The sequence below is a fragment of the Palaemon carinicauda genome, chromosome 8 (genome assembly GCF_036898095.1).
Source record: "Palaemon carinicauda isolate YSFRI2023 chromosome 8, ASM3689809v2, whole genome shotgun sequence".
NCBI lineage: Eukaryota > Metazoa > Arthropoda > Malacostraca > Decapoda > Palaemonidae > Palaemon > Palaemon carinicauda.
In genome coordinates this window covers 176,082,414-176,110,000 of record NC_090732.1, presented here as the reverse complement: position 1 = coordinate 176,110,000, position 27,587 = coordinate 176,082,414, and the positions used below count along the sequence as shown (strand labels likewise).

Below are 27,587 nucleotides of genomic sequence, written 5' to 3'. Positions count from 1 at the left end.
TTAGTAGAGTACTGTATATGAAATAACAATATCAAGTTTATTGTAGTTGCAGAAATATTTTTGGGAACATTTCTTCTAAAATGTGGTCGCGGAAAATATTTTCTCAATTATAGTTACTCTGGACCTAAAAAAAAGTTGCAAGGAGCCAATCAATGCCAGTTCACATGAAGATAAGTCAGAGGTGTTCTATCATAATATGACTTTACTGCTTCAGGTGATGGTTAATTTTCTTAGGTTGAAATATACCTTCCTGGAAGTTCAAGTGAACATTTTATTCAAATAGTTAGAATTTAGCATTACTTTAACGGTAGCTACAGTTTGTCACTCATAGCAATTGTATGAGAATTAAAGGAGTAAGTATAAATGTCTGACTAGAAATGCAAAAACCAAAACAACCTTTGCATCATTCTGTATTGGACATGACTTTATTAACCAGACATAATTACAGTCTACAACTATGTAAATTTTGTGTATCTAGAGTAACAATTAGTTGTCATTTATAGAAGTATTTCTACTAAAAGATACTATTTTAGATGATTTCTTTATTTAATTAGTAATGTTGAATCACTCTCGTCAAGTCAAGTCTAATATGACTAGTAAACTTGTCAGTCCAAGCTAAAAGAGGCAGGTGTCAGATTATTCTCTGTGGCTTCTAGTAAATTTATTCTTTAGACATCTCGGAAGTTGCAATCTTAGTTGTAGTGAAATTCTTTCGATATTAGTAGAGAGGAACTGTCCTGTAAATACAGTAATTATATTCAAATCCTCACTTCTGATGTATGCAACTTACAAGGTTTGATATAAAGATCATCCTGACCATTGCATATAGCTGAAAGGCCTTGAGGGAAATGTTATAATTAAGCTGAAAATATTTCTTCATAATTTTCAATGTTTCAGCATAAGTTTGATGCCTGTAGAATAGAAAATTTAGACGACTAATAAACTATTTTAGCATTTTGGCTATATCAGCTGACATTACACCCATTTTCACTGTAGAACTGGCCTCTGCACACGGATCATGTGATAAAAAAATGGTTGACACCCAATATAGTACGAAGCTAGCAATTACAGTTTTCTATTTTTAAGGAAATGTTAAGGAAGCGAATTATCTCTTGTCCCTTACAATGTGAATAATTTTAAGACAGAGTTGCAATGCGAGACTTGGGCTCACACAAAGAGCTAAAAGGAGAAGCCTTTGTTGAATAGATTCCCTAACTGAAGAGGGACTGGTGGTTTTAACAGGACTTTAATATTCATACATATATAACCCACTGTAGCTACTTTTGAATACTTTATAGCAAATTGATATGGTCTAAAAGTTTTTAAAGCAAGAGATTAGGCTAATTACAATATTCTTTCAGCACATACAGAATTAATTTTGATGAACAAAATCTTCATTATGCCTTTATTACTTCGAGGACTACATTTAATGTTACACTTGGCGTCTTAATACTTGTAAGAAAGAAGAAGCCCTCATCAAGGTGTCAAGGGAATACTAGTTTATTTGTATGAAATAGTCTTGTCCTTTCTTTACAAGTTTTATTCTTTAGTGACGAAGAGGCAAATTTCATTCAAACTTTTTGGTGATTTCTTGTAACGTTATATCCTTATTTTTTCTTTATTTTTCAGGTCAACTTATAACGTCCCAAGGCCCCGGAACGGCCTTTGATTTTGCCCTCGCTTTGGTGGAGAAGCTCGTGTCGGCAGAGAAGCGAAAAACTGTTGCCAGCGGGCTGCTGCTTTAAGAGAAAACTCTTCGAAGTTTTGCTAATGTGATATTTTACTGTACGGTATTTTCCATTTGCTATTAATATATGATGTACTGTGCAGCGCTTGCTTGTCGTTATTAAACCAAAACCGAAAATCTCTTCTTTACCTGTTATAGGATTTGTGATATTTTAAGGAAAATTGCATACCCAATATGTGATTGGGTAATTATGGATGTGCAATAGCCTTAGTTTCATAATTTGGTTAATTTTCTGAATGAATACTATTAGTTTTCTTACACTCTTGAGATTGAAGATGATAAACTTTTCACTTTTTTCAGGATTCAAAAATCTTATGCACAGTATTACTTAACATGCAGCATTAATTGTTGGCTTGATGAGGATGCAGAATGTTTGTTTATTTAGCCAATATTTCTAGAATTCTGAAATGAATTGCCATTGGTAAACATGAAGACTTTCAAAGAGTATTTGACGATGGTGGCCTTATTCATGATTAAATTCACTGTAACAACTGTCAGCATGTTAGATATTTCCTAAGTTTCTAAGGAATAAATTAAGAATCATTTTGTTTGTTTAATTACTCTTAAAATTTAACTGTTATTTTTATTATATATATAGTAGGGAATTCAGTGTTATGAAGCTTCATTTATGGTGGATAACAGGGGAGGTTGGGCTGTGGCACCCTAGCAGTACCAGCTGAACTCGGCTGAGTCCCTTGTCAGGCTGGGAGGAATGTAGAGAGGAAAGGTCCCCTTTTTTGGTTTCAATTGTTTGATGTCGGCTACCCCCTAAAATTGGGGAAGTGCCAGGGTTATGTATGATATATGAGCAACATTGTTCATACCAGACATGATGAGGTTAAGCCCATCCCAAATAAGATGTTTGTATAATGTTTATTTTTTATTCAAGTGTAAAAATGTTTTAACAAAATTGCAGAGTCCTATTCTTAGAGGTAGTCTGGCCCTAAATGAAGGTGAAAATTTGGGCCAGGTAGATGTTTTGGGTATTTCTACTCAGGACGAAGCTCCTTTCTGGAAATTTTGAGACACCCACTTGGTACAGCCTCCTAGCAATTCTGGCAAGCTCGGTTCGGCTCAATATTACTATACCCTAAATTTTGACAAGTCTAATAAATTGAATTACTTATCTAAATGTTTTTCAGGAAAAAAGGAAAAAATACCAAGTAAAAGGGACCTCAAAATTACTCTACACTGGATTTTAACTAGCTCTATAAATCAAATTGTTTAACTAAATTTTTTTTTGCAAGATAAACAGCAAAAATACCAAGAAAAAGGGACCTCAAAATTACTCTACACTGGATTTTAACTAGCTCGATAAATCAAATTGTTTAACTAAATTTTTTTTTGCAAGATAAACAGCAAAAATACCAAGAAAAAGGGACCTCGATATTATTCTACACTGGATTTTAACTAGCTCTATAAATCAAATTGTTTAACTAAATTTTTTTTTGCAAGATAAACAGCAAAAATACCAAGAAAAAGGGACCTCGATATTATTCTACACTGTATTAAGCCCAATAAATCTTATTGGTTAACTAAATGTTTTTCAAGATAAAAAAAATACCAAGTTTAAGGGACCTTACATTCTGCCACGCTTTATATTCCCTGTAAAACATCTTCCCGGAAGTAGATTTATCCCTTCCAGAAAGTTTAAGGCCTAATCTTTCCTCCTGTGTATGAAAACTGGGATAGATTCAGGCATTAAAAGGCTCATTTTATAAGCCTTGGTATAATCATTCAGAGTTTCCAGCACTAATTGTCAACATGAATTCATTACATATAATTATGTAATCTTTTCACTTCGGCAACGGAAGTATATCTGAATGATTAAATTCCTGAGTTTAAAGTGTGCGATTCCTTACTACTGAATCCTAGTACTGTACTGTAAATAAAATCTATGAAAAATGTAACGCAGTTCTGTACATATATATACAAAATGTTTTTGAGGAGCTACCACCACTTTTCATATAAAATTTGGTTTCGTGATAAACCACAAACCAAAAGGTTATCCTTGATGTTCTCAATCATTGGCGGAGGACCACAAACGAAAGTCCGCAGGGTAGATGTATCCAATACCTTTAATGCTGACCTTAGATTGTCCTGTGTTATGTGACCACCTGAAATGAAAAAGAAAATATAGTTTGTATTAAAACTTAATTCAAATAAAACATGACAAATTCGAAGATAATTTGTATTTTTCCTAACCATACAAACCTTAGCTATTTACAAAGGGTTATTACTTTTAGCGTAGCTGAAATGGCGAGCCATTAGAATTTAACGAGGGTGTATTACCCCCGCGCTAGTTAGCGGGGGGGTAGGGGAGTGGTAGCTAGCTACCCCTCCTCCCCCTCACACACAGGTGAATACTCACTTTCACTTAGAGGTAGGACTTGTCTTGGGGGACAGGGCTGGCGGGCAAATATGTGTAAATAGCTAAGGTTTGTATGGTTAGGAAAAATACAAATTATCTTCGAATTTGTCATTTGTTCCGTAACCGAAATACAAACCACGCTATTTACAAAGGGTGACTTATCCCTTAGGAAGGGTGGAAAGTCCCCAGCCATACTGGCTTTGGCTTTACCCGGGGACTCAGAATCCGAGTGAGTCGCACTCGAGAAAAGGAGTCCCTGCACCTCACAAGTTCCTTGCACCGCAAGGAACCATGTGGCCTACGTAAGCTTGTGTGTGAAGGAAGAAGTGTGACCCGTCCTAGGCAGTTGACCTGGAGTTCCAGAAGGAACTCTGGGTTAGGACGTTCCCAATACCACCTCGTCAGGGTATGGGGGACGCGACAGTATTGACTCAATACTCGGAACACAAGGAAGCATGGTTTACCTGCAGAGGTTCGAGGTCAGCTATGCAGAGACCAGGATGCTGCTTCCCCGTAGAGGGGATGATGAAGAAAGAAGTAAGGGCCAGACATACTTCTTTCGTTCATGCAGACTAAAACCTGATAACAATGCCCTCAACCTTCTGCTACCTGTCCAAAAAGGAGCCTGAGGTTAGACCAGCTGTTGTGTAGCCACCACAGAGCGATAGAAAACGTATCGAGACTCCTGTGGGTCACGCCCTGCAGGAAGCGGGCTGCGAAGGTCATCAGACGCTTCCAGACTCCAGCTTGTAGCACCTGCGTCACAGAGTAGTATTACTCGAAGGCGAGGGACGTTGCGATGTATCCAACATCGTGCTGTAGGGCGACGTGACGGGGGAGGGTCTGAAGACAGGTCGAGATGAATGTCCTTGAGTCCGGGCTGAAGAGGTATACTGGTGACTCTCCCCCCATGTCCTCCTTGTGTTCCCAAATCGGCTGCAACTGAGGCCAAACTGCAGCTGTTCCCAGCGCTAACCTCTCGATTCCTGTACTGGCAAGAAAGAGAAGGTCTTGGGACATCAGACACAGAATGGAGACTCAAAATCTTGAATGAATCGGACCGAAGGGTCGGGACCCTCAGATTCTGAGTCTAGCCAACAACTCAGGAGCGAGCCTGAATGTTGCCTTCCCCTCTTCCTTAGAAAGGGGGGGAGTAGTAAGAGACCAAGAAGATTGCTTACACACTGGCCGTGGCCAGAGTGAGCAGAAGACCCAAGGCGGAATACAATCCGAGGCCTGTCATAAAAGGGTATTGAGAAGATCTCTTAAAGGACTAAAAGTCCGAGCCATGCTCCAAGTTGGAGGTCTTCCTCCGACTAGGGCAGGGACGATCGTAGCTTCGCATGAGCGAGGATAGATCCAGCGGGCAGGAAAAAGTTATTCCTTTAAGCCTGAAGGTCAGGGAAAGGCTGAGCGACAGGCTTCATTGCCAAGAGCGGAAAGGAGTTTCCTCCCGCCGAAAGGCAATAAGACCGTTATTGCTGGAGAAGAGGCCTCACGGGAAGAGGTATATCTCCCACGGCACCAACCACCTTAGACTCTTCACTTTGCCTGGGAGACCCCTGTGGATGACTATCGCAGATGACGCGACCTCCGTACCGCGACTGTAGCGGGTTGTCTCTTCTAGAGGAGGAAGCGTAGTGTCTCCAGGCATGAAGCCGAAGCGACGCCCCGGTTCGGGAGAGATGTCGCAGTGTGGTTGCTTGAGTAGTCTGCGCCGTGGGAGAAGCTCTCCCGGGAGTTCCGTCAGGGGAAGCAGAGGGTCCAGAAACCGTTCTGCGCATAGTCCCAGTGGAGCTCTCCCATTGAAAGGTTGACAAACAACCTGGTTTTGTTGAGACCCATTGTCCGCAGACAAAAAGGAGGGAAGACGCAGGCGTCGAAGTTGTCCCACCATCACCGGAATGCATCTTGCCAGAGTCTCGGGGTCTGAGACTGGGGGGAAAACTAGCGGAAGCTTGAGGTTCCAAGCTGTCGCGATCAGGTCCCCCAGACCAGCACTTGCTGGTTACCCAAGGTCAAAGGCCCTTAGGTACACTCTCTCTATGAGGCTCTGCTCGGATAGTCTGAGAGAAACATTCCCCTGCCTGGAATGAGAGAGCCGATGGTGGAATTGAGAGAATCTCAATCATCCCGGTATCTCTACTGCAAGATGTGAAGGTGTGAAAATGCGTCCCCTGCTGGTTAGAATGAAGTCGACACGCAACGGGGCGACTTGGCAGGAGCGGTAGGATCTGAAGAGGGGCCAGACTAAGGCCCTTAAGCCTGCCTGAATGATGGAGAGGTATCCTTCAGGTCTCGACCATAGGCCTGGACCGGAACATGCCCCCCCCCCCCTTTCCTTTGACGAGTCCGAGAACCGCATCAAGAATGTGGGGAAAGGACGAGAATATCCACTACCATCAAGAGGCTCCATAGGTCAACACCCATTGCAGGTTTAATAGTTCCGCTGGTCCCATAGGGCCAGGGAGTCCGGTTAAACATTGCCTGAAGCCACCGGAACTTGGATCGCCCCACATGGAACTTATCCTGAGGCGACCGTTCGGACTATAAACGGGTCAATGAGGAAAGAAGAACTAGGAAACGTTCCAAGGTAGGGCTGAAAACTCTGCTTGACTGAGAACAGGTACTGCGACTCTCCTCAGTCTTGCCACAGTCAACCGAAAGGAAGGCTCGGAGGATGTGGTAACAGAATCTGGCGTCCCCAGGTGGTCACCCATCCAAGTACCGACGTTGCTTAACCTCGCTGGACGGACGAGAAGCGGGGTTTCCAACGTGGTAAGGCGGTTGACTCAATATCATGGCCAGATACTTCAGATGTTGAGGCAGAGGAAGAGAAGGCTCCAAGCAAAATACCATGAGCCCACACTCATGGTCAGCATTCGGAAGCTTTTCCCGGCGCTGAAGAAGGTCGAAACCCGAGCCTACCGGAGTTGACCAGCCCTCCAAACAGCAGAGGAGGCGGAAGTCTGCACCTGAGCGGCCAAGAGGAAGGCAGGGAGAGTTCTCTGGGGAAACAAACCTGCTATGCCACGGCGGGATAACCACACTGCATCATAAGCAGGAATACTTGCAGTTTAGGCTGAATTCGACGAGCACCCTGGAAGATGGATGGAATGGAAACTGAAAGTACCCGTCCTTCCGATCCAGGGTTAAAGGAGTCCTGTCGCCTCGTTACCAGTCTGATCGATTCTGCTGGTCTACGCTGGCCGAAGTTTGTTCGACAAACTTGATCAGGGCTGAGAGGTCGACTATGGACATCCCCTCTCAGATCCTTCCTTACAAGAAAGGATCGACTGAGGGGGCCGGGGGTGAAGCCGTCGATGATCCTAAGGAAGACCTTCGCCTAAGGTATGGATCATTCTGCCCAACCGGGCAACTCTGCTGATGCTATGGCATAGAGGTTCAGAGACACTGAATTCGCTGACAGAGACGGCAGGCGCGATATCCTTGGCTACTCACAGAGATTGTGCGGGAATGGGCATCGGGAAGCTGTCATTCGGATGAGTAACCTTAAGCATCCTCCCAGCGAAAAAAAAAAAAACCTGCAATCCTAGAGTTCGTGAACTCCTTTTAGGACTATGCCCCCCCGGGGGAGTCTTCCGTGCCATCTGTTCCTGACAGGAGGAAACTGCAATTGGACACCTTGTCCCAGTTGTCGTAGCCGATAACTTAGGCCGACGTGGTTGAAAGAAAAGGGAGCTGGAGCCCTGCAGAGTCTGGAAGAAAGCGCCTTGGAGGAGTGAAACCGGAAGTCGATTTACTCAGCACAGCAGATGTTTAAGTCTCTGTCCTTGGGCAAAGACAAAACTCTTCTCAAGGATGGAAGGGTGTCTGAGGTCGTTGACCTCCACAGATGAGACACCCGAAGGAAGCCTTCAGTCAGTGCGTCCAGATGGTACAACATCGAGCTTGTCCGCAAGTAGATACTTAACGACGAAAGGCCAAGGTGCCTGAGCTCGAGAGGAGGAAAGTACCCTTGATCTTCCTGTAGCTTCCTTGAACCAAACCTCGGGCCGTAACCGAGGAGGGAAAGAACCTGGTAAGCTCCCAGAGGAAGAGGTAAGCAGTCACCCCTTGTCCGATGGAGAAATCTTCAACGGAAAGACCCCCCGCCAAAAATTTTCCAGGGCGGGAGAAGGAGAGAGTACTCGTGCAGGAGAGGGGACCCTCGAGACCGACCTCTTGGGAACCAACTTCGCCCTGGGGGAAGTCACCACGAAGTCCACTCCTCTCTTTCTCTTCAGCGTAGGAGAGACAGCCGCTGGTTTGTTACCCTGGCCGGTGAGTGCTGGTTTCATAACCCTCATTAACGCCCGTGCCAGCGGATCAAACCATGTCTGCTGCTCCAAGGACACAGAGTCCGAAATCCTCGCTAAGGTGAAAGGGATCGGGCGATCCTTGGAGAGGACACGACGGTTCCTGCCTGAAAAGAAGGTGGGAAGAATGCTGTACTGACCTGTCTTCGTCCTGCACTACCAACCTGTGCTTGGATGGAGGTGATCCCGAGTGCCGCCTAGGAGCACGCGTCCCTGCTGCTACCACCGGCTGTGGAATTCGCCGCGAACTATGGTCGCGCGAGGGCGAACGGTCGCGCAAAGGCGAATGGTCGCGCGGGGCGCGCAGGCGAGTGGTCGCGCGGGCGCGCAGGCGAGCGGTCGCGAGGGCGCGCAGGCGAGCGATCGCGCGGGCGCGCAGGCGAGCGATCGCGCGGGCGCGCAGGCGAGCGATCGCGCGGGCGCGCAGGCGAGCGATCGCGCAGGCGCGCAGGCGAATGGGCGTGACGGCGAGGGATCTTGCTGCCGCGTAGGTGAAGAAGATCGCTGGCGGTAAGCGATGGCGAGCAGCATGTGTAGGTGAATGATCGCGTGATTCGGTGCGATGGTGATCAGCATCTGCAAGAGGGCGATCGTTCAGGGTTGTGCGATGAGGAGCAGCATGCGAAAGCGGGCAATCGTTCAGAGTTGTGCGATGGCGAGCAGCATGCGCAGGTGAATGATCGCGTGAAAGGGTGCGATGGTGATCAGCATCTGCAAGAGGGCGATCGTTCAGGGTTGTGCGATGAGGAGCAGCATGCGAAAGCGGGCAATCGTTCAGGGTTGTGCGATGGCGAGCAGCATGCGCAGGTGAATGATCGCGTGAAAGGGTGCGATGGTGATCAGCATCTGCAAGAGGGCGATCGTTCAGGGTTGTGCGATGAGGAGCAGCATGCGAAAGCGGGCAATCGTTCAGGGTTGTGCGATGGCGAGCAGCATGCGCAGGTGAATGATCGCGTGAAAGGGTGCGATGGTGATCAGCATCTGCAAGAGGGCGATCGTTCAGGGTTGTGCGATGAGGAGCAGCATGCGAAAGCGGGCAATCGTTCAGGGTTGTGCGATGGCGAGCAGCATGCGCAGGTGAATGATCGCGTGAAAGGGTGCGATGGTGATCAGCATCTGCAAGAGGGCGATCGTTCAGGGTGGTGCGATGAGGAGCAGCATGCGTAAGCGGGCAATCGTTCAGGGTTGTGCGATGGCGAGCAGCATCCGCAGTTGAGGGTCGCGCGATGGCGATCAGCATCCGCAGTTGAGGGTCGCGCGATGGCGATCAGCATCCGCAGTTGAGGGTCGCGCGATGGCGATCAGCATCCGCAGTTGAGGGTCGCGCGATGGCGATCAGCATCCACAGTTGAGGGTCGCGCGATGGCGATCAGCATCTGCAGTTGAGGGTCGCGCGATGGCGATCAGCATTCGCAGTTGAGCTAGTAGCTGGCGAACCATGTTCCTTCAGAAGTGTTGGAGAACGTTGGCGTGCCAGCTGTAACACACGTGGGCGATCCGGAGATCGCTGGCGAGCTGATGATCGCTGACGAGCTGACGATCGCTGGCGAGCTGATGATCGCTGACGAGCTGACGATCGCTGGCGAGCTGATGATCGCTGACGAGCTGATGATCGCTGACGAGCAGAAGGCTACGCGTGGAAGCCTGCGCAAAGAAGAGTCCTTGACCCCGACCTGAACCGAAGTTCTAGATCGCGAGGGCGAACGTGGGCGCACAGGGCACGTAACAGGAACCGCAGGGAAGATCATCTTGAAAGCGCTGACGAACAGGAGAGCGCTGACGAACAGAAGGGCGCGCAGGGAAACCCTGACACGCAAGGGAAGAACCCCCGTGGGGGCAACCCTTTGCCCCGAAGGGATCGTTGTCCGCCGGGAGACTGATGTCCGTCGGAAGACCGCTGTCCGTCGGGAAGACCGTTGTCCGTCGGGAAGACCGTTGCCCGTCGGAAGACGAGATTAGACTGCTGTCCATCTGCACCAAGACGGAAGATCGAGAAAAAGAAGTTGTAGGCTGCAAACGGAGATTCAAAAAGGCGCCTCAAGCACCCTTATAGGGAGATGAGAGGCCCTTACGACGAGGCGGACGGTGGGCCTTACGGCGAGGGAGGCCAACAGCAACAGCAACAGAAGAAACCTCCGAAGAGGAGTCTCTATGAGTGTACTCTCTCGCGAACGAAAGAGAAACACTTCGTGGAAGAGACTGGTCAGCCAGTGACCTAAAAGGAGCAATCCTCCGAAGAGGAGCTCCTGCAGTTGCCCAGCCCCTTGAGCGAAACTGCAGGTGCGACCGCTCAGCACCAAGAGCATAGTCGCACGAAAAAAAGGCAAGAGAAGAACCCCCCAAAAGAGGAAAAGCTCAAGCCTGGACAGGAAAAAACTTCCCTCGGAAGGAAAGTTATCCGCCCAAGGAGGCAAGCCTCCTGACTGTTCTAAAATGAACTGGAGAGCTGTCCGTCGACACGGGAGTACTACCAGTAGAAGGAGACACGCCCCTGACGACAATACAAGGGGGGAGGCAGCAACAGCCGAATCCCCAGGACTCAACCAGACAGCTCACACCGTTGCTATGTTACAGAAACGAACTAGATCGGTAACTGTAAAAAAATAAAACAAATAATATTAGTACACATTCATTCCCCCGGGAAGGCTCCGAAGAGGAATCCCGAGGAAAAGGAACAAGAATTACACAACAGGCACGTGCCCTCACAACCACTTACACTCGCGGAAGGAGAGCTGTAACCAAAACAGAATTATAACAATTATAATTATGTAACTATGTAATTATGTAATTTAAAAATGAATGAACACTAAAGAAAAAAACGAAAACCCCGAAAGGAATCGTTCTACAAGCTGAAAAATTAACAACTACAATTAGATTCATAAACTAATTGAGACAAAATGTACGGCGTAGCAACCCCACCCACACGGGAAGGAAGCTACAAGGGCGTAGTAAAACATAGTAAAAGGGTGAACGACCTCAAGAGAGAGAGAGAGAGAAAGACCGAAGTCAAACTCGATCGCAACCCATAAAATTAGGCCGTGGTGGCCTAACTGCCGAGGCCTCCACGTAGATATCGTACACTACACACACACATCTGAAAAGGAAACTTACTTATTTCTATACTCAAATATATATACAAACATGAAAACATGTTTACATATATATTGAGTAAAAGAAAAGTAAGCGATTAAGTAAAGACAAAACAGACAATGGCTGCCAAGCGAGGACCAAGACAGACACGTCTGTCACAGTCCGAGCCAAAAGTGAAAGTGAGTATTCACCTGTGTGTGAGGGGGAGGAGGGGTAGCTAGCTACCACTCCCCTACCCCCCCGCTAACTAGCGCGGGGGTAATACACCCTCGTTAAATTCTAATGGCTCGCCATTTCAGCTACGCTAAAAGTAATAACCCTTTGTAAATAGCGTGGTTTGTATTTCGGTTACGGAACAAATGCAAATTAAACTTCAACATTCATGGAATGGGCAAATAAATTCTTGTGTTGTCAAACTAATCCCTTTTACAAGCCTACAATTATTGTCTAAACAAATTCTGGACAACATAGCTATATAATGAGATCATCTGACGACTGGCTAACTCCACCATGCCTGCGAGTCATGCAAAACCACCACATTTTCTTAGCTGTAATGCTTCGGTTAAGTTCTCTATATCCCAAGTTTTAAATGATTTTGTTAATTTGAGTAAAATCAGTTTATATCATCTCACTACTTAATATGTATTGGGCATTTGCTCAGTCAAGATTTCTTGCTTTTCCTCAATTTACTACCCTTGACCTATTCAAGAATCACAAAGTCACCTGTTAACTTTTTCAATGTTCCTCCCATCTTAGGAATCCTTAATTCCAGCCAATGATTTCTCTCCTTGGCTAAGAACAGGATTATGTTAGGGACCACAGCTGTGGGTGAAACAGAAGTTTAAGTTTTTCCACCAGAAAGATGTTGCCGAAGAAACATGGAGACCTATGTAAGACTTCCTCTATATCGTTCGATTGGAGCACCTCTTCCTCTAGCAAGAGGTCTTTCTGGGATCTTTGTAAGGTCTAAAGAAAGCAATGCAGATTGCTCCAGGGATCGTTCAGCTGTCAAGAATTATTTGCCTCAACAATAATAGGCAAAGTAAACCAATTATTTGCCTCAACAATAATAGGCAAACTAAACCAAAAATGAATACTAAAACTTTTTCGCCAAATGACGTGATCCCTTCATACTAACAACCACTTATTGGTGATAGCATAACATAGGAGTATTGATATTTAGAAAAAAAAATACTAGTATAAATAACTGGTTAATATCAATAATACTCAAGACAGCTTGACAATTATGCTACTCACTGCCCAAGTACAACTGTGGGAAAATTCTGCAATTACATTGAAATACGCATTGGAAAGAAAGATAGAAGAGTGGAACAAGGGTAAAGTATACGGATATAAAGCACGCATAGCAAGGGGCTTTGGGAATGCTACTAAGACCATTAAGCAACGTCTACAGTGTACCGACGGCACTACCGCCTACCGAAAACTACGTTCGATGACGTTTGACAACTTTCAGTAATGTTTTATAATGATCTTAGAGTTGTTTTTTGAAGAAAATAGTGTACACGACATTAACACACTGGTAATAGAAATGATAAAAGGAAGGATTTTACAAAACAATTAATAATTGAAGTGACCACATCAAGATATAAAATTACTCTAATTATTAATAATAAGAGCCAAGCTACAACACTGGTTGGAAAAGAAGAATGCTACAAACCTTAGGGCTCATACAGGGAAAAATAACCCAGTGAGGAAAAGTAAATAGCAAATAAACTATATGTAAGTAATGAATAGAAAATATATATTTTAAGATGAGTAGCAATGTTAAAATGGATGTTATATATAAACTTTGGTCAACCTGTTCAATATAATATTAACTGTACAAGTTTACAACACAACATGTTATTTTCATTAGTAAAATAAATTTTTGAATATACTTACCCGATAATCATGTAGCTGTCAACTCCTGGCGTATCCCTTCCGTAGAATTCTGTCGGGCAACGGAGTTGACAGCTACATGATTATCGGGTAAGATTAATATTGAAAAATGTTATTTTCATTAGTAAAATAAATTTTTGAATATACTTACCCGATAATCATGTAGCTGTCAACTCCGTTGCCCGACAGAATTCTACGGAAGGGATACGCCCGGAGTTGACAGCTACATGATTATCGGGTAAGATTAATATTGAAAAATAATATTTACTATACAGCTGGAATAAAAAATCTAAAATGTGTAGTGTTGAGATTTATGATGGAAAAGGCAAGCCTTAGAATTAATTGCATACCAAGTACAGGATGGGAAGATCTGAAAGCAAGGATGCTTAGAATTATAGAAAAATCTTATGGAACATGTATAAAGAACTAATAGAACAATGGTGCCAGAGATTAATATCCAGTTCAGGAATAAGGAATTCAATAAACCAAGTTTCTATTCAACAAATTAAGATGAGAGCCTGCTGCTTCCTCCAGTGCCTTGGATGACCACGGAGGTAGCAGCAGTAGGGGACTCAGCAGTATGAAGCTTCATCTGCGGTGGATAACTGGGGAGGGTGGGCTGTGGCATCCTAGCAGTACCAGCCAAACTCGGTTGAGTCCCTTGTCAGATGGGAAGAACGTAGAGAGGAGACGTCCCCTTTTTTGTTTCATTTGTTTGATGTCGGCTAAGCCCCAAAATTGGCTGACGACCAGGAGAATGATATTCGAAACAAGGTACACTAGAATGAAAGAATTTATCACCGTATGCCACTGTGCCATGAATAGAATTATTATGTATCATTTCTTTAAAGGTGTTGATAAAGTCAGACTTATATGATACATATTAGCACTGAGAATTCTGCAAAAGCGCAAAATTCATTTGAAAACTGAATTCTGATCTTATAATAGTATCCTTAAAAGGCAATTCTTTTAGAGATCTGTTTTGGGGTTATATGGAGTTAAATCATTGCCCAGTCATCTGCCATACATAATCACAACACCACCCCATGTTGAAATACTAATGATTAACTAAAAAATTATCCCATAAATTATGTAATTTGTTTATCAAGGGATGTAACTTGCATAAGATGAAATCTGATGTCATCAGAATCTCAAGAGATTATCAGACACTTGTATTAAAATAACACTTATAAAGTCACACCATCTATGTTAATGATGAAACTGCATAAAAAATTGAATTTCAATAATAAAATTTGTAATTTCTATACTCGCCTGATGTTCATATTGCTCTGTCCCTGAAGCCGACTCAATATCGACGATACAGTAACCCGCAATGGTTTTTTACAGTTTTCCTCCCTTTAAAATGCCATAATTCTTGCTTAAGAAGGTGACATCTGGTGGTTAAAGTTTACATAATTCAGTCTCAATGTTGAAACTAATCTCCTATGCTCTTGACCTTATTAGTCAGTGAGGAGGAGTGAGCATGTATATGAGCATAAGGTGAGTAGAGAAATAACAAATTTTATTGAAATCTAGTTTATTTCTATGACTCGCACTCTGAAGGAGGTACGTCATGAAGGAAAGAAATAGGAAATTTAAAGTCCTAAAGAAAATACTCCTTTAACCACCAGATTCACCTCTTAGTGCAGTGCCTCGGAACTTAACCGTTATAACTAAGGTTACTCAAATACCAGTAAGACTAATTAAATTCATACCACTAATGTAAAATAAAAATGTTATTTTTATTAATAAAATAAATTTTTGAATATACTTACCCGATAATCATGTAGCTGTCAACTCCGTTGCCCGACAGAATTCTATGGAGGGATACGCCAGCTATCACAATACTAGAAGGGGGTGTATTTACCAGCGCCACCTGTGGCCAGGTACTCAAGTACTTCTTGTTGACACCTCCTCAATTATTCCTCGGTCCACTGGTTCTCTATGGGGAGGAAGGGAGGGTCGATTAAATCATGATTATCGGGTAAGTATATTCAAAAATTTATTTTATTAATAAAAATAACATTTTTCAATATTAAACTTACCCGATAATCATGTAGCTGATTCACACCCAGGGGGGTGGGTGAAAACCAGTGTACAAGATTAAAGGATAGCTAAGTATCCCATATTTCATATAATCAGTTACCCACAATAACAATGAAATAATAAGTACCTGGTAAGGAAGTCGACTTGAACCGTTACTCTGCCTTTAATAAGATCGTCTTCCTTACTGAGCGCAGCGTTCCTCTTGGGAGGCTGAATCAACTCAAAGGTGCTAAAGTATACAGGGCTGCAACCCATACTAAAGGACCTCATCACAACCTTTAACCTTGGCGCTTCTCAAGAAAGAATTGACCACCCGCCAAATCAACAAGGATGTGGAAGGCTTCTTAGCCGACCGTACAACCCATAAAAAGTATTCAAGAGAAAGGTTAAAAAGTTATGGGATTATGGGAATGTAGTGGCTGAGCCCTCGCCTACTACTGCATTCGTTGCTACGAATAGACCCAGGGTGTAGCAGTACTCGTAAAGAGACTGGACATCTTTGAGATAGAATGATGCGAACACTGACTTGTTTCTCCAATAGGTTGCATCCATAACACTCTGCAGAGAACGGTTCTGTTTGAAGGCCACTGAAGTAGCCACAGCTCTCACTTCATGTGTCCTTACCTTCAGCAAAGCAAGGTCTTCTTCCTTCAGATGAGAATTTGCTTCTCTAATCAGAAGCCTGATGTAGTAAGAAACTGAGTTCTTAGACATTGGTAGAGAAGGCTTCTTGATAGCACACCATAAGGCTTCTGATTGTCCTCGTAATGGTTTTGACCTTTAGATAGTACTTAAGAGCTCTAACTGGGCAAAGTACTCTCTCCAGTTCGTTCCCCACCATGTTGGAAAGGCTTGGGATCTCGAACGACTTAGGCCAAGGACGGGAAGGAAGCTCGTTTTTAGCCAAAAAACCGAGCTGTAAGGAACATGTAGCCGTTTCAGATGTGAAACCTATGTTCTTGCTGAAGGCGTGGATCTCACTTACTCTTTTACCTGTTGCTAAGCACACGAGGAAAAGAGTTTTTTAATGTGAGGTCCTTAAAAGAGGCTGATTGGAGCGGTTCAAATCCTGATGACATTAGGAACCTTAGGACCACGTCTAGATTCCAGCCTGGAGTGGACAACCGACGTTCCTTTGAGGTCTCAAAAGACCTAAGGAGGTCCTGTAGATCTTTGTTGGAGGAAAGATCCAAGCCTCTGTGGCGGAAAACCGCTGCCAACAAACTTCTGTAACCCTTGATCGTAGGAGCTGATCGGGAGCTTACGTTCCTTAGATGTAACAGGAAGTCAGCAATCTGGGTTACATTGGTACTGGTTGAGGAAAACTGCATTGGCCTTGCACCAGCTTCGGAAGACTTCCCATAAAGACTGATAGACTCTGAGAGTGGATGTCGTCCTTGCTCTGGCAATCGCTCTGGCTGCCTCCTTCGAAAAGCCTCAAGCTCTTGAGAGTCTTTCGATAGTCTGAAGGCAGTCAGACGAAGAGCGTGGAGGTTGGGAGTACCTTCTTTACGTGAGGTTGACGCAGAAGGTCCACTCTAGGAGGAAGAGTCCTGGGAACGTCGACCAGCCATTGCAGTACCTCAGTGAAACATTCTCTCGCGGGCCAGAGGGGAGCAACCAACGTCAACCGTGTCCCTTTGTGAGAGGCGAACTTCTGAAGTACCCTGTTGACAATCTTGAACGGCGGGAATGCATACAGGTTGAGATGGGACCAATCCAGCAGAAAGGCATCCACGTGAACTGCTGCTGGGTCTGGAATCGGAGAACAATACAAGAGGAGCCTCTTGGTCATCGAGGTAGCGAATAGATCTATGGTTGGCTGATCCCACAGGGCCCAAAGTCTGCTGCAAACATTCTTGTGAAGGGTCCACTCTGTGGGGAAGACCTGACCCTTCCGGCTGAGGCGATCTGCCATGACATTCATATCGCCCTGAATGAGCCTCGTTACCAGCGTGAGCTTTCGATCTTTTGACCAAATGAGGAGGTCCCTTGCGATCTCGAACAACTTCCTCGAATGAGTCCCTCCCTGCTTGGAGATGTAAGCCAAGGCTGTGGTGTAGTCGGAGTTCACCTCCACCACCTTGTTAAGCTGGAGGGACTTGAAGTTTATCAAGGCCAAATGAACTGCCAACAACTCCTTGCAATAGATGTGAAGTGTCCTTTGCTCCTGATTCCATGTTCCCGAGCATTCCTGTCCGTCCAGTGTCGCACCCCAGCCCGTGTCCGATGCGTCCGAGAAGAGACGGTGGTCGGAGGACTGAACAGCCAATGGTAGACCTTCCTTGAGAAGAATGCTGTTCTTCCACCACGTTAGAGTAGACCTCATCTCTTCGGAAACAGGAACTGAGCCCGTCTCTAGCGTCATGTCCTTTATCCAGTGAGCAGCTAGATGATACTGAAGGGGGCGGAGGTGGAGTCTCCCTAACTCGATGAACAGGGCCAGCGATGAAAGTGTCCCTGTTAGACTCATCCACTGCCTGACTAAGCATCGGTTCCTTCTCAGCATGCTCTGGATGCATTCTAGGGCTTGGAAGATCCTTGGGGCCGACGGACAAGTCCGAAAAGCTCGACTCTGAAGATCCATACCCAAGGAGACAATGGTCTGGGATGGAACGAGCTGAGACTCCTCAAAATTGACCAGGAGGCCCAGTTCCTTGGTCAGATCCATAGTCCATTTGAAAATCTCCAGACAGCGACGACTTGAGGGAGCTCTTAAAAGCCAGTCGTCTGACGGAGCCGGACACAAGATCATGATACTGCTGCACAGTCTGTAAACTGTCAATCATGGGCAAGCGAGGAAGTACAGTGACAACCCGATTCTGTCTAGACTGTCTGGGTCGTACAGACAACTCCTTAACGGGTTGCTGAGGTTGCCCACTGCGTCACAACAAGTCCCTTCTGTTGGTTGTTGAACGTCTTCCCCGTGACACATTGACTCCGTAAACAAAAAAAATCCTCTAACAAGGACTAAGCTTGGACTGCATGTCATGCAACACAGCTCAAGGTCTATGGGAGCAGGTGTGGTAACAGACGGGATTAGCGGCTGAAGTGTAACCATTACCTTCCCTGTAAGCATGTTATGCTTAAATAAAAGTCCATAAGAGGTTATGCAGCTAAAGGCTCCCTCCAAATGACAGAGTCCTCAAGGGAATATCAGAAGGAGGGAGAAAAGAACTTTCTCATCTACAGGGACCTTATCCTAGAAAAGCTAAGTTCTCTGAGTGAGGGTTCACTGGTGCAACGCAGCAGACTAGAAGGCAACGTTATGAAACTGCTTGACAGTCTAGTGAGTTGGCAACAACCCAAGATGTGTTGAGAAGCATGCGGTAAGGTATGCAGAGCATGATGTATGCAGAGTATGCTGTATGCAGAGCATGCTGAATGCAGAGCATGCTGTATGCAGAGCATGTTGTATGCAGAGCATGCTGAATGCAGAGCATGCTGAATGCTGAGCATGTAGGAAGTAGAGCCTGCTGTAAGCAGAGCCTGCTGAAAGGAAAGCAGAGCGTGTGCATGGCGTTTAACATTTCTCAGAAATTCCATGACCAGTGCTAGAGTGCTTAATGCATGCTTGCATGGGGTTTAAACCATGGTATGCTGAACAGCAGAGTCAGAACGAGCTGGAACAACAACAGAGGTTTCCTCAACTTGAGGGAAAACCTGAGGTTCAGACTGCATAGGCTGAACAACAGACGGAGCAGAAGGCAGGTGCAAGGGTGAAGGAGGTTGACTCCTAGCAAGAGTTGCACCCAAGGATTGTACCAGCTGAGCGGAGGACGGAGGCGGAGTAGTCCGTTCCTGTTCCTGAGAGATGAGTGGAGCATGGGAAGGTTGAGGCTGCGCAGAACAAGGTAAAGTTCTAGCAAGCTGAGGCTCCTGAGGCGCAAGTGCATGGTGTAGATGAGCTTGCCTAGATGAGGGTTGAACTCGGTGCAGCGCTGGTTGAGCAGACAGACTCACGGAGGGGAGAGGTTGTTGTACCCCAACCGAGAGTTGCACCACTGGAGGAGCAGCAAGGGGAGGAGGAGGAAGAGTGTAACTCTCCTGATCCCAAAGCAAGGGTTGCCTTAAAGAAGGCTGAGGCTGAACAACACTGTGAACAGCAAACTCCGAAAGTGGTTCAACATCGTACGCCTGGCAGATGGAGCTGCGACTGGGTGCAGCGAGTGCAGGCGGGTGCAGCACAGGCTGAACGGGTGCAGGAGGTTGGTGCACCACCGGTGCAGGCGGGTGCAGCATAGGCTGAACGGGTGCAGGAGGTTGGTGCACCACCGGTGCAGGCGGGTGCAGCACAGGCTGAACGGGTGCAGGAGGTTGGTGCACCACCGGTGCAGGCGGGTGCAGCACAGGCTGAACGGGTGCAGGAGGTTGGTGCACCACAGGTGCAGGAGGTGCAACACTCTCAGCACGACACTCACGCATCAAGTCCGAAAGCTGTGCTTGCATGGACTGTAGTAGAGTCCACAACATCATACGCCTGGCAGATGGTACTGTGATCAGGCGGAGCGAGTGTAGGAGGAGGGAGTGTAGGCGGAGGCGGTGGAGCAACACTCTCAGCCCGACACTCACTCATCAAGTCCGAAAACTGTGCTTGCATGGACTGTAGTAGAGTTCACAACATCGTACGCCTGGCAGATGGTGCTGCGACCAGGCGGAGCAGGTGCAGGCTGGGCGAGCACAGGTGCAGCGAGAACAGGTGGAGGGAGTGCAGGCGGTGCAACACTCTCAGCCCGACACTCATGCATCAAGACCGAAAGTTGTGACTGTATGGACTGCAGTAGAGTTAACTTGGGGTCGGCAGACACTAAGTTCTGCTGAGGTAAAGCCTTAACAGCAGAGATCTGTTGTGGCAGAACCTTACTCCTCTAAGTCGGAGTGTAATCAACTGATGACTTAGGAGAGTCAGAGCTAACCCAACGACTGCATTCGGGTTGTGAACTTTAACTTCGTACGTCTGGCATAGGTCTGGACTTAACGTTTAAGAAGTCTTGAGACCTGAGACCAGCGTTACTCTGCCTTTATTTTCTCCCCTAATCTCTTCTGCAGACGAGCAAAATAAGGGCTCAATCGTCTGCGGGTGGGAGTGACGGTCTCGGTAAGACACGCCCACAACCACCGAGAATACTTCTGTGCGCCGATCAAGGCCTGCTGAACCCTTATGCCCTTCGACATTGCTTCTCCCCTGGGCTTGGGAGCTTGCAAGAGGTCCCGGACTGGGAGGACGACTGGCGCGCACAAAAGTACCCTCACGCACTAATCACTTATCACTTATTTCACTGAACTCGAAACTTAAGTGGTTTGTACCTGAAAAAACGCAATTCTATCCTTTCTCAAAGTTAGTAATTGCAAAAACAGAATTACAATGTAACAGAAAAATCTAATGAAAGATAAATCAGTGGTTGGAAAGAGACTAAACACTAGATCACTCTAGAAACGTTTAGTTTCTTCCCCTAAAGAGACTAGGGAGAAGAGCAAAAATCGATAATGACGTTACTCGTACGCCTGGCAGGCTTGAATGAAACGTTTATCCTCTTTCTCCCTCCGTCTCTATCTCTCTCTCTCTCTCTCTCTCTACTTAGAACCTGAGAGAAGAGCCCAATCATATATATCGTAAAAAACATATTATTGTTAAAGGAAAAAACTGAAAAGTTCCTTTATTAGGATCAAAACCATTAAGTTAAGAAAGAATGAACAAAACGCTAGACACGGTTACTCTTACTGCAACGTGAAACCGTGAACATTCTTTCTCTATCGTAACGATAGAGTGCAAGTTGAACGTTCTGAACGTCAACAACTGCAGAGACAAAACAAAACGTTAGTTCAGCTTTGAAAACAGTACGAGACTGTCAAAGAGAATCTTTCAAACTCTGTGGCGGAAATAGCATAATATGTTAACAGGTAAAACCGAAATGACGGGCTCAAAGTTTATTAACTTCGGTAAAAGACCGCCTACTATTAGGAAGGTCGAATATAAACAAATATAAAAATTAATTTTAATGAGTTTATAATAAAAGGAAGTTAATCGAAGAGGCCTATAAGAGGCGGAGAGATATAAAATAAATCTATAACTTTGTTAAGCAAAATTAAGAAAGAGAGTCTATACTCTCTTAGACACCAACACTTCCGTCTAAGGGAAGGGTCGGCCATTGAAAGGTGAACGAGAGTTCATACTCTCTCGTCACCAAAATTAATCAAATTAATTCCAAAAGCTAACTAAGCTAATATAGAAGTTTTCCAGTAAAGCGACAGCCGAAATCAAAGAGAAATACTTCACCAAAGTCGTGAAAATACTCCAAGAACATAAGCGTATCCCAGAACGTCTTGCCGGAAGCACGACAGAGGAATAATTGAGGAGGTGTCAACAAGAAGTACTTGAGTACCTGGCCACAGGTGGCGCTGGTAAATACACCCCCTTCTAGTATTGTGATAGCTGGCGTATCCCTCCATAGAATTCTGTCGGGCAACGGAGTTGACAGCTACATGATTATCGGGTAAGTTTAATATTGAAAAACACCTTTTATTAAAGCATCCCCAGTCATAAAGCATGTTAACTAAATGCCAGAAAGTTGATAAAAGCATCAAGATTCCTCAAGTTAATGTTTAGAGAATACTGATAAGGAAAGCTTTTGTCTGCAGCTAAAACTTTCCAAAAAAAAGTGACTCCTACAAAAATTTCAGTGATGTAGCTGCACTTCTAATAACATGCACTTTAACTTACAAATCTTTCCTTTAAGTTGGGAGCAACTCATTGCGAGCCTTTGTAACAAGTCTTTTAACCAGAGGAGATAAGTAACAGGACAAAGAATGACTTGCCAACCTAACGACACAAAACCTAGGAACAGTACCCTTAATGTCTGCAGTTTTGTCCAAAATACCCTTTAATAGCCCTCACCAGCCAAAGAAATCAATTCTCTGATACAATTGTGATGTCTTTATTTGAATGATTGTAGTAAATTTTTGTCTTAAAATAGTTCTTAGTTCTAAAAGCAGGTAAAAGTAGTAAGATCCTCTTATGTTGGAAATCTACCTTGAAAGAAATAGGTTTTAGTTCTCTAATGTGTTTAGCCGATGATTATGTCAAAGAAACAGTTCTACCCATGAGATCTTTAATAAAGAGATGTCACAAATGTTGTAAGTCTGAACATGTTCGAGTACAGTGTGACTCATGGACATAAAATGCCTAGTAGCTGAAATGGACATCTTTCAGGAAAAGTTTAGTCCTGTAAAATTAAGCCTCCGAAAAATATTTTCCAGTCCAATTAGTATACAGAATGTACAGTACTGCCAAATCATGTAGCGCACTGTTAAAATTATGTTAGCTCTGAATGCTAACAAAGAAGGCTAGATCATCTTTTGTGTGTAATATTTATTCCTAAAACAGGGAAGGAAAAATATTTAATTATGTCCAAGCTAGTTTTAAGTTACTAACCAAATGCTTATTAGCAACAATCAAAATAAATATTCCATTGACTTGATAAGCTTATTTGCGGACTGTCTTTGAAACCTAAAATGGACAAACTATAGGGCCAGGAAAATACTGTTCACAGTATCCTTAGAGGCACTAAGGATACCGTGAACAGAATCTGTGGAGCTCAATATGCTGAACCCGTGATTAGAATGCAACGCTCTTGAATGAGATTACTTGAGACAAATGGTTACATGGTAACCCCTTCGGTCACTTCGACCACAGAGACCATGGACCTGAAAACCACACTCCCTTTCAGGCTGATACGGAGCCACCTGCATCTTACTGCTGTTCATTTAAACAATATAACTTAAACTTGTCTTCCTAAACTTAGTTTATCACCTCTTGCCTTATGAAGTGGGGAAATGTACCGACCTGGATCTGGCCGGTCTTGTAATCAAATTAAAACAATACATATAGCACTGAATAGAAAGTATGTCCCCTCCAATTTCTCCAAGCATTTGGATAATGATCGTTAAACACAAGACAGATCTAAGCTCTTCTCCTTTTTTAGGAGCTTCAGTATCAAACTGTTACTGGACTTTTAATTTTAGAATCTGATCTCTACTGAAGATATTGAGAATTTTGTTGAAGATACAGCTTTTGGAAAAGGAGTATTGGAAGTCTGAGGGATTCAATCATTGATCAAATAGTAATGGCACCTCAGGCTATAAACTAATCCATAGCTAACCACACAACGAAACCTTTCCTTCTACCTACTCATCACTGGTCAGGCTAAATGATTGATCTCATTAATGTTTTCCATCTAATCTTTGATTTATGTCCTTTCTTCCTGACCTAGTAGAGCTGAAAATAATGTAGATAACACTTCATTGGCAGCCTGGGTATTTGATAGTTTTGATTATACATTTTAGTAAATAAAAACTAGAATTGTTGCATCACCAGCAAATCCCTTCCTTCAACCAAGCCTGTAAAATGTTAAATTTTAAGGCTACTTGAATGAAGCTTTACTGTATGTACTGCTTTAATGTAGACACATACAACACCTACCAAGTGAAACTGAAAGATATTTGTCACTGACAAAATACTTCATCTCCCATTCTACACTGTACCAACCAGTAATGATTACTGTATACAAAATTCATAATATGAACCCAATTTCATCTAGCTATATGACAAATGCTAATGACACGGAATAAATTGAAAACTATTCGGATGATCCTCGACATTATTTAAAAGTGAAATCTACCTATGCCTACAATGACAATCTGCTTACCTCTTTCCCATGAAACTTGATTCAAATACAAATATCATTAGCTCTATAATTTCAATCTTAGTATATAGTCCCAAATACATACACGCTAAGATAAAGTTTCTTAGATAATTCATTTGGTAAACTAGAGATGAAATTCTCTGAATACTCTATTTCCCCTTGTTAATTAATTCTCTCAAATTTCAACCAACCCAAATGAATATCAGGCAAAAAACTCTTATGTCAAAATTGCCCTTCCTGTTTATTTACTTTTAATGGGAATATTGGCCTGCATAAGGTACGAGACTCACTTCTGCATAAGAATTACTAGCGCCTATATTAATATTAGTTAAGGAAAATTTGTGACGAGCTAGTGGCGGAGTCTGTAAGCGAACGGTGTGCACTGTGATCTGAATGCAACCCACTATAAATAGGGACAAATGATATGCCAAGTCATAAGTTAATAAAAAAAGTGGTTCCTACTAGCGCCTACTTCAGCGAGTGGATGGATAAAAGGATCAGGCTACCAACTTGGTCTTCTACCAAGTAATTTCAAGGTAAGAAATGCCTTGTTAGTCTGCTGATTAGAATATTGATATTCAAAGGTTGTTGCAGTGGGAGATTCCAGAGTACAGTAGATGAGAGTGCAAGGCTCTAAGAGAAGATCTCGACTATCAAATGCAGTACGCCATCAGAACCCTTACAGGTGGACAAGAACCGCTAATCAAAACTTGAGGAGTTAGGATAAAATTCGAAGCTGGAATGGGGACTGAATTTTTTTTGGCAGAATAGTCACTGGACTAACTTCAACCTTGTAAAAACTTGGCTATAAAAGCCAAGATCGTATTATGAAGCTGATTATCTAAACCAGCAAACTTAAAAAGACTGGGTCTTATTTGAGTTTTAGTACGGGCATTCCTAACTTTGTCCCTCTATGATTAACTAGTCCAAGTTCCTGAATTTTAAACTTAACTAAAATTTAGTATTTTACAATTGGAAATTTCATATGCAAAGTTGTTGTTAGTTTAAATTGTCCATATGCTCCAAGCCATTAACACCGGTGATGACAAATACATTCAAAGAATTTGTTATCCACAAATTTAACTATTCTCCACCCTACAAAACGGATTTTGAGCGAAGCGAAAAATCTATTTTTGGGCTCAAGCCATGACGTCCTAATGGAAGGTTCCTTTAGTAGCTTCCGAAGGGTATATATGACTACAGTGATATTCCCAGAGAATCAAACCAAAGGTTTCACAGAATTCTAACTTCTGGCGCGAGTACCTTTAAGATTACTCTCAAGGGTATCGTATATCATCAGGGGACGTATTCTTGACACGCCACATGGCAATCTGCACCCCGAACAGCCTTTACGCCTCTAGGCTCTAGGGTAAAACGTGGCAGAATAGAAGGGTAACCGCAACAAAGATTACCCTGGTTCCCCTACTACAATCGTATCAAAACCGCGCCAACTCCCTCTGGCGGTCATTCCTTGTAGCGGTGAGCAAGGTGCTACAGATACAGTAGATCAGGGGGGGAAACCGTGAAGATCTTTTCATAGAAAAGAAGGGTGGGTCCATTAGGACGTCATGGCCATCTCACCCAAAAATAGATTTTTCGCTTCGCTCAAAATCCGTTTTTTGGGCTCAAGCCATGACGTCCTAATGGAAGCATACCAGAGAATTAATGTATCTGTGGTTTTGTGTTAGTGCCTTAACCTTGGGGCAATATTTCCACGGCCAAAAGGGCCAATTGAGACAAATGACGTTACCGTTATCCGTCATCATCACTAAGCATAACAATGTTAGTGCTTCCTGCCCCCTGCAGGGAAGAGTAATTTTTAGACGTAGGAAAAGGGCCTCAAGGTAGCATATATTGTATGAACAAACATAAGTATACACTGAGAATACAACCGGTCTCAAGGATTGTATATATTGCAGAACCAATATCAGTGTCCCCATCCATTGATTGTAAGCATACAATGATATGAGAAATACTTACATGAGTAAGTTAAGGAACTATGGTATTTTAAAACATGCAATTGTTGGGCGAATTAGGACGCAACTGCATTTTAATAGACATTTATTCCTATTAAAGGACTACATGCTAAATGAATGTAGCATGATAAGGAAATTATACGAGAGACATACACAGAAAATAATGTTCCCCTTTTTGAGAGGGGGAAATGATGAGTGCCACTCTCAAACTGAAGAAAAGCTCTTTTAACAAGACTTTTCTTTATAATTTCTGTACATGAAATAGTCTAACAACACTGTGTACTATGTACACACGGCACTAGTGGTAACCGTATAATTTCACACCTGAGATTCTGAACAGATTTAGTGTTACCTTGGCAACACTTATTCAAAGGGAGGTCACACGAAAATTGCTGACCCCTTCTCCTTTTAATTGATAGTCCCAATCAATTTACTGTTCATCGCAGAGCTAGACGACAGGGTCCAAATAGCACCTGCCGCCACCACATATTGCTTCAATCCATAGATTTGCTTAGTATAGTGTCTGTAAGACGCATTGGACAACCTCAGATCAGTAGGTGAACGAAGAGGCTGAAGTCCACACACTGAAAGGTTCAGTGATGAAGCAACTTTCCTCGGATCTTTTATCTGTAGGAGTACTGTCAGGATCCGCTCCGCGAAAAAGGTAGGTGAGCTTCGCCCTCAGTTGTAGTGGATAGTTTGATCCAAAGTTTTCTCCTGTAAAGAGCTGTTCCTCCTGAAGTCTGAAGTTCTATGAAGATAGACCTTAGACGCTCTAGCAGACCTAGAGAGACATCTTCCTTCAGAGGGCAGATTCTCCAGGAGCCCCACCTCTTAGTAGGTAGGACGTCTTTAATGAGAAAGCTTAGATCAGAATGAGATGCAGTTCTCTCACTTAATGTGGCCCTTAGGATAGGGCCACTATTACACTAACTCTAGTCCCAGAGGCTATAGCGAACGGAAAAAATAACCTTTTAGGTTAGATGGTTTAGGGAACAATCCTCATTGTTCACAGGTGAGGCATAATGTAGGACCTTGTCCAAAGACCATTAGACGGGCTTTAGTGGCGTTGCGGGCCTAAGCCTGCACATGTTATCGGGAATTTATTAAAGATTCTAATCGTTAGATCCGTTTAAAGGGCATATAGAAGAGGTCTAGTCGGGGCTGACTTGCACAGAGATAATGGTCCATGGATCCAAAGATCCCATTAAGTGACCTCTCTTGCAAGGTCGGCCATACCCTTGGTGCTTACTCAAGGGTTTATATGGAGACAAGGCCGAAGAACTAGCGTTCTCATAGTATTCAAGGATACACTGCCTCCTTCCTCAAAGGCCAACGTGCTGTCGGCCGCCAGACCCTGAATATAGGGGTGGACAGAGAAGGACAGGCAGAAGACCATGAGATTGTTTTTGGGCCCTTTTGCTTTACAAAACAATT

At 44.0% G+C, this 27,587-nt stretch overlaps 1 protein-coding gene and 1 long non-coding RNA gene across 2 annotated transcripts in view; one reads left to right on the top strand and one right to left on the bottom strand.

Moving 5' to 3' along the window:
- The window catches only part of LOC137645587 (Parkinson disease protein 7 homolog), a 420,232-nt gene extending 417,941 nt beyond the window's left edge, over positions 1-2,291 (top strand). Inside the window, exon 5 of the mRNA XM_068378387.1 lies at positions 1,630-2,291. Coding sequence (XP_068234488.1) covers positions 1,630-1,745 — 116 coding nt within the window. The 3' untranslated portion in view covers positions 1,746-2,291. The remainder of the gene's footprint in view (positions 1-1,629) is intronic.
- A 72-nt stretch (positions 2,292-2,363) lies between these two features.
- LOC137646146 (uncharacterized) overlaps positions 2,364-27,587 on the bottom strand; it is a 46,174-nt gene continuing 20,950 nt past the window's right edge. Inside the window, exon 3 of the long non-coding RNA XR_011045406.1 lies at positions 2,364-3,864. This is a non-coding gene — a long non-coding RNA (uncharacterized lncRNA). The remainder of the gene's footprint in view (positions 3,865-27,587) is intronic.